Source organism: Bicyclus anynana, chromosome 5 (assembly GCF_947172395.1).
Source record: "Bicyclus anynana chromosome 5, ilBicAnyn1.1, whole genome shotgun sequence".
NCBI lineage: Eukaryota > Metazoa > Arthropoda > Insecta > Lepidoptera > Nymphalidae > Bicyclus > Bicyclus anynana.
This window is the reverse complement of record NC_069087.1, coordinates 9,073,547-9,087,623: the sequence shown is the minus strand read 5'-3', so window position 1 is coordinate 9,087,623 and position 14,077 is coordinate 9,073,547. Positions and strand designations below refer to the sequence as shown.

Sequence of the window (14,077 nt, the reverse complement as noted above, 5' to 3'; positions counted from 1 at the left end):
CGCGTCGAAATCAATGTAAACTATCAACCCTTATTTCACCACTTTAGGGGTTGAATTATAAACATTTTTGAATCACATTTTTAAAACTGTAACTCTAAAAATTAAGAACTTTCCATACAAACTTTCAACACCTATTTCACCACTTTTTATTTTATTTTCGCTATAAAAAGTATCCTGTAACCTTCTCCGTCTCAAACCGTGCTAAGTTTCATTTGAATTTTTTTGTCCGATATTGCCGACTTTTTTGTTTCAGATTAATGATTAGTGTACATGTTCATTTCAACATTGTATTCTGTATGTTTATTTTTTTCTGTGTAATAAATCTGTTGTCAAGACTGAGTATTTTTTCTTCAACGACCTCTTGACGAGCTCTTTACAGCGATGCAGTCTTTCGAGGGAAGCAGGCTTAATTGGAAGACGTACAATATTATTTTACTTATACCTCTGACGATTTCTACGCGGCATCGTATCGGAACTAAATAGCTTCCGGTACGTTTCTTGGTGATGCCTACCAGTAGACTCAGACCTAACTACAAAACCCTAACAGTTTAGGCTCTTGAATTTTTACTTTGACTTTAGTGAATTACCTTGTTGGTAACATTCCTAATAGGTGGTGAGCATTTGTACTCCGAGTGTCCGGGCGGGATCTGTTCGGAACTCAGAGTAAGGTAGTGGTGGCAAGTCTCGGCAGTGACCCCGCCGCGCCAGCGCGTGGAGCCGCCCATTATCCTCTGCTCCCTGGCTTGCTCCAGTATCGGCACCACATCCGCCGCCGACACATGGACTACGTGCACGTGTACGCTGTAACACAAGGAAAATCATAAATATATTATGCCCGGTCTACAGTTCGTTTGTATCTACAGTTCATCGAACGTCCATAGTGTGAAAAAATATGCACCAAGTAGCTGACGCCGCGCGGTTTCATCTGTGTGGTTCTCGTTCCCATAGGAATACGGTGATAATATATAGCCTGAACATTTTATCTTTGGCGTGTTTTTATTAAATACGATTATTTGGCACACTTTTGGCAGAAGGCGAGTATAATACTTATTAACGGAACGGAACGGAACGGTTCGTCTGGTTATTAGTTTGTGTGAAACGCACGAAGCTCTATCAGATTGTAAAAAAAAAATACATAGCCTTTAAACTTTGAGGGATGACATAAATTTACTAACAGGGAGAGTGGGGGAGTCTGTGAGTAGGTACTCTCCTATCCACAATGTGCGCCGGTCATTATTTTTAGGTAAGACTAGCAGACCCGGTCAAGCTTCGCTTTTACTTAAGTGTAATTCTTTCCTACCCCTACCCCTAACCTACCTCTACCCTAAGGGTATAGGGTATAGAAAAGGGTTGTTTTTATGGTTACGGCAATCATTCCATTTTTTCTCACCTTTTATACCTTCCCTATACATCCACGAACATTTCAAGTCCAAGAAAGATAATTTCGTTCAGCCGTTTTCGAATTTTAGCGAGACTTACGAACAGCAAGTCATTTTTATAAATGTATATAGATGAATCATGAATCTTCGTTTTCAAGATCTTCGTCCGTATGATAATATTTGCATTGGTATTATAATTATAGATAAATATAGAAAATATTATCCTTATTTGGCGTAACGTGCTCTAGTGCTGTACCTACTTATTCATCAATAAGTAGGTATAATTATCTACATAGTAATTCTAACTTATAATCATAATGTTGGTTAGGTAACATAGGTAGTCAGCTTAGCGGGTTTATCTATCGTTAGAAGTAAAGTATGATAAATAGCCCATGTTAAAAAAAAGTGCGCAGAAATAAACTTAATAGAATTAGAGCCTATGAACCCTTGCTGCAACAAAACTATTCGAAAGTGTGGAATTTGTATACAACGAAAACGTAAAAAGCAAAACAAGAGAAGGAAACTCTTACTCATATCTAGGTATGTATTTCGCTAATAATGATACAGCTTCAAGCTCCATTTCCGGTGGCCGTGATGCAAGGTAGGTGTCGTACACATGTGGGTCTGTAAAGGTTTAAAACCAGTTTTTATTATCTTCCCACTAATTGTATTAGAGATTTGGTAATCGCTATTTATACAAATAACTTATAACACTGATTAATCATTTGTGGCTCCGAATACGGAATCCGACAAACATGGTAATGGCATTAGGTTTTTAGGACTATTAATGAATTATTATTATTGTACATAGTTAAATTGAATAAATGGGATTGAGGATTCGAGGTGACACATTCAAACTGTTAAGTCCTACCTAACTAAAAATAAATATCTAGGTTTTTTCAATATTTTTTTGTAGATATCTATGCCATCATTAAGCATGACCTTCACTAGATTATATATTGAACTAAACTAAAATGATAAATTATTTTAATTAATTACTTACATAGGTTTAAATAGTCATTGTGTATAATTATTCTATTTATGAATCATTTAAGTACTTAGTATTAAGTATTTTATTAATTTTTATAAATAAATTAAGTACACTATTTAATTTTGTAAACGTAATTACCAATTCGTTTAAATACAGCACATCATTTTCAAATATCATATTACGTCCAGTATTTGCAAAACAATAGTCAAAAGATATGCTAAGTATGAATAATTTACAATAAACCTGAAACTAAGTAATTAACAAAGAGTCATACTGACCACATCCTTCGCATTGGCCATCATCTTTAGCTTTACTAATTGGATATTCAGCGTGGAACTAGAAAATTTAAATAACAACATCATTAGTGTTAGCACGAGATCTAAAAGTTATATTAAACCGAGAATCTGTGATAGCCAGACCTTATTTTGTTGAAATTTATTTTTGTTTAAACATTAAACAGTACATTAAATAATAGGGCTGGGACCTTTTAAGTAAATACCTGTGTGAGAAGATCTCGCTCTTCCTTTTTTATTTAGGAAAGCTAACTGATTGTTAGCCTTTGGTCCTACTATAGTTGCTATTCAACTATAGAGTTTGGATTAATGTAGCTGGAGTGGTTTTGGAAGGTAGCCTGTTTCGAGGATTATAAAGCGTCCTTTTTATGTTAATATAGGAACAATTATGTCTCTAATTGCCAGCAACTCAAGTTAAAGATTTTTTAAAGAGAACCTGGAAGGGTCCCTACCAAGAGTTATTACAAAGCTATGGATCTGGCAGCTGGCAGAATGATTCCTCTTGAAATTATGGAGAAAATATTCCATTTTTTTAATTATTTGAAGTCCACTAAGGATTCAAGATTGCGTAGGGCATCAAGTTTCCTTAATCCGGCCCTCGAAAACTTCCAAAGCCACCACGGTTCAAACTCCATAATTGGCTGCCGTACTTGGTAAGAGAATGAGCTGATAAACCGCCAGCCTTCCTAAAATTAAGTACAAGTATAATGTGTGGCTAACACAGGCACTCGGTATAGACGAGGTTAAAACTCCTTACAGCCAATACAACGTTCGTTCCATTCAATGTTGTGAAGATCTTTTCTAAGTCATCAGTGTCGACGTTAGGAAATTCAGCGACTCCGCTGTCTATTAGAAATCCTTTGAAACCAACCACGCCGGCTTTGACCAGATTTTGAAGTTCCACCTAGAAAGTAGATTAACCTTTATCAACAAGCTACCTATATTAAAATTATTAGGCTAAGTTTTTGATCTGAATAAAGGCAATTACTATTATTATTATATTCAAATATTTTTCAAGTTCATCATCATTGGCGTAGTGTGCCTTGCCTTGTATCAAAATAAGTTGGGGGGCCCAAATGAAAGGTAGTGATTTCTTACAAAAGAAAAAATCCTCGAACCATTCGCTGCCCGCGAATATTTTATCGAAAAGCCCGTCTGCGTTGAAGAAGCCGACAGTCAGGGAATGCGGTTTTAATCTAACGTTGTGAGCCATTTAAAAAATCTTTATATTCCTCTATCGCGCGGAGCATGATACTGTGCTCGCCTATTGCCCTTAGTTTACTTTATATTTTTATACATGTCACGTAACGGATACGATGGGCGACCTGTCGTCCATTTCGGAGTCAAATGGTTAAAATTAAAAGTTGAAATAAATATGACAGTGTAGTAGAACCTACCTACTATGTAGAATGTTTCCAAAGGTCTCCAACTTTTGACCGGGAAGAAAACGTTTTTTTTTAGTTTTGTCATTTATGAAGTGAATATTCTGCAGTTTGTTTTTGTTTTTTTTAAACTGGAGTTAACACCAGATTAAGTGAGATTAAAACTTTTTACTAATTTTTGCTTGCAGAAGTAGAAGGGGGCCCTGGAGTCTGGGGGCCCCGTATTATTAATACGGCTGATACGGCGCGGCGGTAGCTACGCCCCTGTTCATCATATGATGTCTTGTTATTATTTTGACTGGTTAGGTACATACCTCATTACCAGGCACGATGCCTCCCCAGAACGCCACATCTACGTAAGCTTCTTCTTTTGCAGCAGAAGTCTTTATTTTGAAATTTTCAATTGTCGTAGTCGGGGGAATAGAGTTCCTAGAAATAAATATTTTTGTTGCTTAACTAAACGGAATGTATTTTTAATTTTTTTATGTTATGTTTATACGTATTTATCTTTAGAACCGATAGTAGAATACAAATTAAAACTAAGAATTACACAGTGTATTAAATTTAAATAAAACAATTATAACAAATACACACCGTCCAATTGTTCACCGATAGTAGAATCAATACAGACAAATGAATATCTATGAGTTTAAAATTTGCCAGCTGCAGTCTTACTTGGAATGGCTAGGTACCTAAAGGAGTTTTAAATTTTTGACTGCATATCGTGTGCATGTGTCAGCGCGAGTGAGTAATTCAGTCGGCTCGTTTCGTCATGAGCCGAGATAGTACGAAATGTTCCGTGAGTTAGGTGGGGAGCAGTGGTAAACCACCGCTCAGGCGGCCTAGCTCATTCTTGTAGTGACGATCGATCCGTCCACACCTTTGATTGGATAATCCTTCATGGATTATTTTGGGACAGGTGGGGAGAATGACTTGAGTGGAAAAGGGTAGTGTTAACTAGTTTTAAAAGACGTCTTTAACCCTACATCCTTTGGTCACAAGTCCGGGACTTCACGCAAGGCTATTCTCTGCCATTCGATTTTTATTGGTAACATCCTTGGTGGGAATTGTTAGACCTGACAGACATTCATTCAATAATACCTTTGCCCTCTAAATCCGCTTCAGATGTCAACTCGTTTTCCGACTCGTGCAGAAAGTCTTCGTAATATCTTAAAAATACATGTTCCATTTCAAGTTAATTTTAACTTCCCCGAACGCAAAATGAAGTACCATATTTAAAAGGGTCATTTTATAATTATACATTTTTTTGCGAATTTCTTAACCAGCATTCTTTGTCAAGCGATGACCACAATTTTCTTAAAACCGTGATGATATTCAGTACCATTTAGCGATTGAAATTGACCTTCATACTAAATTGCCAAACGACCTACCACGACCCGTTAGGATAATGTTATGCAAATCATGACGTCATCGCTTCTAAATTATGTTAACTCGATAGACGGGTATCTCCGTAATTCAGTTTAACGCTCGGTTTAGAGATAGGCAAGGTGAGAGATGGAAAACAAATAATTAGATTTATCTAATCACTATAGAGATTCTTTTTATCACTCATCGTATCATTGATAAAATATGTTGTAGTTCTAGTTACTTCGTATAGCCTTGAAATATTATCACCATCACCTCTCGGATATTCTTTTTGGAGTTTACTCCTTAGGAATCCATTTTTCATACAAAGCCCCTGGTATGAAAAAAATATAGGCGGTAAAATTCGATGAATGACTGCCATTCAGTCATCGAATTTTACCGCCTATATTTTTTTTACGTGTTACGTTACGTGTTGTGTGCGCAACCTATTCTGCGCACCTTTCACCGCGCGCTGCCATAATGGCGTAAACATGCGTGCGGGCTCGGTAGAGCTGTTGGCGCACGCCGCGGCCTGCTGCTCCTCGGTTGCGCACCTTTCACTTTTCAGGCGTAGTATTGAGACGTACATAGTGTATGCTGCCGGGCAACATACACCTATTTTGACAATCTGAAAGAGTAAACTAATTCGTGCGTCGCAGCTGACACACACGCAGGCAACTCATACGATCGTGGTATTTGGAAGTCCAAGCGAAAGGCCTATTCTGCCGAGGCTAATGACGCAAGTCTGGCTTAACTCACAAAGGCATGTCAACGATAGTGGTGAAGCCCCCCGCAGCTGCCGCCCTGGTGGCCGTCACATAGCCCTCCCACGTGGTTCTGCCGGGCTCATTCACATGGACGTGCGAGTCCACTCCACCCGCCATGAGAGCCCATTTACCGCCATCTATTACCTAAAACAGTAAAAAATATGTTTCAAAACGATGTCAAAGGGAACTTGTATGCTCAAATATTCCATATACTTTACCTAAAACCTTTCAAATATAGTTAAAATATGTGGCATACATTTTAGGGAATGGTTGTTTGATTCACAGCGATTTGATATTAATTACAACGTGATACCTCCATCAGTGGCGTGCACTTCATAGATGCATAAACGGAATGCATACCCATTGGATGCATGCATGTATACATTATGTACCTGTATTGGAAGATTAATTTTCCATTTTGTACAATTTGTAACTATAGTGCACGCTAGTGACTTTCATGCTTTCTTAAGAAAAAATGGTCATACACACAGACGGTCCGATAGCTAAGAGATCCTCTAATCCTTCCGTTTTTTCCTTTTACGGTACTAAACCCTAAAAAATATAGCATATAACCTTCTAAGTAGGTAGATTTTTTCTCATTATATCTTCGAATAGACATTGCTCTAGGGCAGAGATTTTTCGCCAAACCCTCAAGTTACGAGACAACGGCTAATCAGTCCTAGTGCAAGGTCTACATCCAAAAAACCCTTTAATGTAGATGTACCTACATTAAAGGGTTTTTTGCAAAAGCAGCCCTTCTTCGCATCTTTGAATAGTTGGGAGATTTAGTTCTCTCGCTAATATAATTCGGCTTTCGGCATACACGGAAGTTAGTTAAATTGGAAGTGCGAGTAATTTGTGGTTAAACCCGGCAGTTGCTCAATATACGTCACGTTACGGTTAGCGCGTTTACTTTAGGTATAGGGTTAGGTATCTACTCAAGAGCATTAGCAGTCAGGGGGGCAGTTGATAGTATTCAGCCTGGAACGTAGGGGGGGTTCATTTGATAATATTGCAGTCAGCATGTAGATTGGGGGGAGGGGGGCAGAACTAGTTTATAATATTATGGAGGACGAGAAAATTATTTAATGTAGTGTAAATAGACTCAAGCGCATGCAGCTTTACAATTATTATTGTATAATATTATTTTAATTAGTGTAATATACCTCTAGGGCGACCTCTACCTCTTACAAAGCAAGTAGACTGAATTATGACCTTGGTTGTTTGCAATTTTATATTTGTGTCGTTGAGGGGGTAGTTATTAGCCAACGTCGTAAGAACAAATATTCCGCGAAATCAAAATAAAATAAAAAAGCCGTCACGAAAGCCTGACAGCTCGTAAAATAACGAAAAATATGACCTAATTTTAATAAGTATAATAATATGTTATCAATGTCAAAAACTGTTTGTTCATTATATAATACCTATTTGAGATAGTCTTTATTACATACACACGATAAGATACATAATACATAACAAAACAAAAACACAAACGTAGCCCGCAGTAAACTTTTTATTAGGTAATGGAAAACAGAATGGAAAATACTGCGATCATTTAATAAAGTATAATAAATTATACAACTTTTAGATAACCTATTTACGCATAGGAAAATTTTGAGATATTATCGTCAAACTATCTTTAACCAACATAAAAAGGACGAAAAGGTATATAGTAAATCGCAAGTGTAAAAATTCCATGTATAATTTTTAAATTGATTTTATTTTGTTTATTTTTATTTTGTCCGCATTTTAATACAATAAGTAATTCGTTTATCCAAAGCGATAAGAATGCTTTTGCACATACCTACTTGTACTTCGTACATACTATGTTTTCTATTTTCTTTGTAATTGTCATTTTGTGCAATGTGTGCAAAAATTTTGTGCAATAAAGTATAAATAAATAAATAAAAATAATTTCAAATGTCAGAACATTGACTGCCTCGTTGATCTACTCGTTAGCCTATGTACTGTCGGATCACGAGGTCCTGGATTCGAATCCTGGGTTGAGCTTTATGAGGTTATAGAGATTTTCTTTCTTATGAGAAATATTCAGTTAAAATTTTCTCAGTCCGGATTCGTAAAGTTGGTGGTGTGTCTCGCTCCCGTGCCTCGGAGAGCATGTGAAGCCATTTGGAGTAAGAATATTAATTATGATTAAGCTCTTCATCGTGATAGTGATGGATATGACCGCTGCCTTCGATTCGGAGGACGTAGGTTCGATTCCGCTCCGGGGCATGCACTTCTAACTTTTCATTTATGTGCACTATAAGAAATTGAATATTACGTGTCTCAATTATTGGTTAAGGAAAAAACATCGTGAGGAAACCTGCGTACATCTGAGAACTTTCTAAATTCTGTATGTGTGTGAAGTCTGTCAATTGAGCAAGCGTGGTGGACTATTGGCCTAACCCCTCTCATTCTGAGAGGAGACTCGTGCTCAACAGTGAGCCGATTATGGGTTGAGTTTAATGAGTAGAATAAAATTTGGAATTTCATAAAGTAGCGTCATCGCAGCATAATGTGGTGCAAACACTTCTAAAGTGGAGATTTTAACTTGTCTGGCGATTCTCCATTTGGACGGCCGGTTAAAAAAGGTTGTCTCAAAAAAAATTGTCACAGTTAAGAAACTTAGTGAGGGAGATGAAAGTAAAAATAGAACAACATTTAGGCCACTTTTTATCCCGGAAATGTTCATAGTTCTTGCGGTATTTGTGAGAAATAGAATTTCACGCGAACGAAGTCGCGAGTTCTTGCTATAATTTAATGACTAATCAACTAAATCCAATAGATCCCATCTTTTCCTGATTGTGTAAGTGAGGTAGGCTCTTTACCCGATTAAAGAGTCTACCTCACTTACCTCAGCGGCGACACAGGGGGATTTGGGCGAGCGCAGAATCATCGCCTGATGGGGCGTCCCCTCTGAGACACGGATCTCAGCTTAGAGGCCGTTCTGGAAGGGTGTCTTGGCGTAAGTGTATCAGTCCAGAAGTTCCCGAGAACGTGAATTTAAATAATCTACATCCAAGTAACATCAGATATCGGGGACTTCGTCTTCGCCGGCCAAGTTGCTGTGTAGTTTAAATGTTTGTGTTGCTTGGGAAGCGTTGTAGATCGTCGTCAGGGTCGTAAAGGACGTTTTTCGGGCGTCAAGTCCTACAATCTGCGTTGGGATCGGGTATGAATGGGACCCCGCGACGATCGAGTAATTAGGAAGGATCATGGGCTCCCCTATCACTGTGTCAAATCTCATGGTCAGTTCGGCACACTGACCGAAATGAAATAACATTATTGTGTAAAAAATATTTAAATTTCTTAGACAATTTGCGGTTTTAATAATATTCTTTAGAAATTAAAACCAGTTTTAGTATTTTGTATACAAGATTGTCCAATAATAATGGCCTTTAGCCAATATAACTAATAAAAGATGAATAAAATATTGCCTCGATACCGATTTTTTTCTTCAGAAGCATTTGATTAGATTAAACAAAAAATCAAATAATACCTACAAAGCGTAATACAAAAAAAAACATTAATGGAATAGCTAAGGATTACCTAATAGTTTAGATAGTTGCGGGTCATTTGGAGATACTCGTATCTAGGTATAAGCAACGGTAAAAGAATTATTATAATGTAAATCAGGAGTTTTTCATGACAGAGGAGATCTTGAATTTTAAATTGCCCAATCCGAAAATCGAACCCTAGTATCATTTACTCATAAAGCCGATTAATCTATCACCTTATAAGTACATATATTACAAGATATACATAAAAAGTATCGCGTTTTGCATTATTGTTCCTATGTAGTGTTAATATTTTAAGCCATGAAGTTATTTAATGAAATATAATTATAAAGATCATCCTACTAATATTAAACGCGAAAGTTCGTATGGATGTCTCTTTGGATGTTTGTTACTCTACTGAAGCGATTTAACTGAAAGTTGGAATGGAAATGGATTTTACTCAGGATTAACATATAGACTACTTTTCATTCCGTAAAAATCCATGCTTTCCACGCGATTTGTGAAAAACTGAATTCCACGCGGACGAAGTCGCGAAAATCCGCTAGCAGAGCATAATTTATGTTGACTACTCCGGAGCTCATGTACCTATACTTCACTTGAGTTTCGATCGGAATATCAAATTACAGCTCTCGTGAGTATTGACCTCAGAATATTGACTATTGGCTTATTTTGCTATTGCTAATAACACACACCCACCTTGTTTGTTAATAGAACAGATAATAAAAATCTAAATTAGTTTTAAACTCTTTCATTGTGACATTACCTCAAGTGAACCTTCGTCCTCTGAAAGCAGATCAATGATCGACTCCCGCGTGTAAACTCCCGCAATTTTTCCATTCTCGTCCACCAACACTCCTCCGTCGAACTGCCCTGAGTCTGTCACCACATTACGACTGAGGAATAACTGCCTTTGTCTGTTCTCTACTTTGAATCCTCTACACGAAATATCCGTCACTGTAAACAATAGCAATATTTATGAAACACCTTTTTTACCGACGAAGTTCCCGCTTCTGTGAAAATACGGGGATCAGTGGCGTGCACTTCACAGATGTATAAACGCAATGCATAGAGTTAGAACCCTGAGGATTGATTGGAGGAGGAATTTTTCATTTTGTACAATTTGTAAGTATAGTGCATACCCTATTTACAAACCTTGTGCCACTGACGGGAGTAAAATATTATAGCCTTTTCCCGTAGCTCACACTTCACTCATACGTAGCTTATTGGTAAAAGAATTTTAAAATTTGTTCAGTAAATCAAGAGATTACCCCCTACAACCTCACAAACTACTTCTTTATAATATTAGTCTAGAAGTATAAATATAATTCAATTAATAATACCTATTAATAAGGAGGTTCCTCACTTTGGATCCCTAACCACAGGTTGGTTGGACACTCAGAAGCCACGAAAACGGAGGGAGCGGATTGTTTTTTATACAGATAAAAATGTGAATATTATATAAAATTATTTTTATAAACATTGTTAAAAACGTAAATAAATAAATAGAATATAATTAAAAATTAATTTGAATTGAATTTTCATTTGAAAATAATGATTATTTCTTACCCAAAAGTGTAAAAATAAATAAATAATGCAGCGGCATTTTTTATAGTCGATTTTTTACGTCGACGTTATTTCCTAGCCGCGCTCTTCACCTCACTGAAGGCTCCTAACAGAGAACTTAAAATATGTTTCCGCCTATTTAAAATGTATTTAAAGATGAACAATAGTCACTGATACTAAGTTGTAAAAGATAATTAGCAGAACGTAACATAATAACTTTGTAAATCACAGCAGTGAGTAATATTTTACTAGTTTATGTACGTTACTTACAAATTAGCATGTACCTACATAAAAAGGCATCTACTTAATTTTTACTGAGAATCTACATAGGTACTTGGTAACTATTTAGTAAAAAAACATCCAACTCCATATTTCAGTTTGGTTAGTTAACCTTTCTACATGTTAACTAAGACGAAGGACATCTGTGAAATAGAGAAGTATAAATAATAAACATGTAGCAATAGACGTTATTTACACACATATAAAAAAGTTTTACCTTAGCCTTACCTGAGGTATTCTAATTTTTAAGAACCAGCAAGGTAACTTTAGATAGCAGGTAGTTACAGTAAAACTTCCTTTCCGTAAATGTGCCGGGATACAGGATATAGAAACCGAGAATTAGGAAATCTGATTCGTATGGGATTTCGAGGTTGAGGGATATATAAAATGATTCATGTCCTTTACAAATAGAACAATAACCGCAGCGATTTTTACGACGATATATCGAACCTGTATTTAACATTGTGTGAACTTGGCTATTACGAAGACTTACTACAAGTACATTAACATGAAGTTTGGTTTAGGTACTTACTTGATTTAGTCACAATTTTTAAAAGTCGATCATGCCAACAATACTCATGCTCATATTTCAGATCAATTCAGGTACCTACCGCGAATCTGGGAAGAAAACCTCACCAAAACGAGCGAAATTGCAATGTCGCTCCATCACTTTCTCGAAATAATTCGGATAATTTTTGACCTCCTATAATTTCGATGTGGATAGATCTAGAAACCTTAATTTCTATTGACCAAGAAGATGTACCTAACCTATCTACTAACTACATAGGTAGATAGATAGGATAAATAGTTGAGTGGTTATACTTAATCCCAAATTACATTTAATTACGAGCAAACCAGGACGGATAGTTTTTATATATTTTTTGTTATTGGACGCAAATGAGTTGCGCCGCCATAGCTGAATAGGTATGTAGTTACCTACTAGTAACGCGTTATTAGTTAATAGAGTAGGTACAAGAAACAGCCGCTGGTAGGTTTTTATCACTATCTGAATCATTTTTCTGACGTTATCGACGACATTCAAGATGATAAACAATTAAACTGACCAAGTGAGAGTAGAACTCGCACACCGAGGGTTTTGTACAAGAAATATGCCATTAAAGCACCTAGGTATCTATATATCAAAATTACCAACCCACGTTAGCTTCACTGTTGAGCCCGTTCCTCTCAGAATGAGAAGGTTTAGGCTAATAGTCCACCATGCTGACCCAATGCGTATAGGTAGACTTCACTCATGTAGAGAATTAAAAAAATCCTCAGGTATGCAGATTTCCTCAAGATGTTTTTCCTTCACCGTTTGAAATACGTGACATTTAATTTCATAAAATGCGTATAAATGAAAAGTTGGAGGTGTGGGTATGGACTGGATTCAAACCTTAGGCTCTACAAATTGAAGGAAGAATTCATTTCCACTGGGTTATCGCGGCTTTTTTTTTGTATAGTATATACCTACCCATATTTGGTGAGCCGTGATAGCCTAGTGGATATGACTCTGCCTCCGATTCCGGAGGGTGTGGGTTCGGTCCGGTTCCGGTCCGGGGCATGCACCTCCAACTTTTCTGTTGTGTGCATTTTAAGAAATTAAATATCACGTGTCTCAAACGGTGAAGGAAAATATCGTGAGGAAACCTGCACACCACAGAATTAAGAAAATTCTCTGCGTGTGTGAAGTTTGCCAATCCGCATTGGGCCAGCGTGGTGGACTATTTCCCTAACCCCTCTCATTCTGAGAGGAGACTCGAGCTCAGCAGTGAGCCGAATATGGGTTGATAATGATGATACCCATATTTAAATCTTAGGGCGCCTTCCTAACTAGTTTTACTTTCTTAGGTAACCTACAATGTGGTTTGTATATAATGGATCCAGGGTATTTAATTATTTTTTAATGCCATAAAGAGTACATTAAACAGGGAACATATTTAATAAGATAACTTAAAGGTACGAGTAGGTCTACCAAGTTTAAGTCATTACCAAAAACTCAGAGCCTGTAGCCATGTGGCATTCTCTTTCTACAATCGCAAACCCTTCGAAAATTAAAAATGTATGGGAATGATATTTGTTTTTGAGAGATCACGTGATCAAGTTATCGATCGTATCTGTCACTCCTATACATTTTGTTAGTTTTCGAAGCCTTTTTTCGTTTGTAGAAAGAGAACCGATGTGCCACATGGCTACAGGCCCAGGTCTCATAAATGAAACCTCAAAAGGATTCGATCTCCTTCCGCTGGGCTACTCGTATTGTCTTACCCACATATGAGTCATGAGTAATGACACAGTCTTTCCTACTAATTGGAGGGGGAACGGGAATATTTACCATATTTTTTTAAAAACTTCACTATCTAAGGAAAGTTAAGATTATTATTGGCCTATCCTAATTAATTTATTGCTATATTTTATTCGGCAGGCGTTATCACACTGGTCATTATTTCGTAAATCAGTAATTAAAATTATACTTAGTCTTTCATAGTAATATAATGGAAATAGTACAGATATTGTTTTCCAATTGTGGTTTTACTTTG

The 14,077-nt window shown here is 36.8% G+C and overlaps 1 protein-coding gene across 1 annotated transcript; it reads right to left on the bottom strand.

Moving 5' to 3' along the window:
* Window positions 1-587: 587 nt before the first annotated feature.
* Window positions 588-11,425, bottom strand: LOC112050074 (allantoinase; the record flags this gene model as incomplete). Its single annotated transcript, XM_052881555.1, is given in 8 exon segments — window positions 588-801; window positions 1,910-2,003; window positions 2,649-2,706; window positions 3,421-3,567; window positions 4,360-4,474; window positions 6,170-6,321; window positions 10,462-10,652; window positions 11,265-11,425. Coding segments are annotated over 8 exon segments (1,008 nt in total), but the record flags the coding sequence as incomplete, so codon positions are not given.
* Window positions 11,426-14,077: the final 2,652 nt, after the last annotated feature.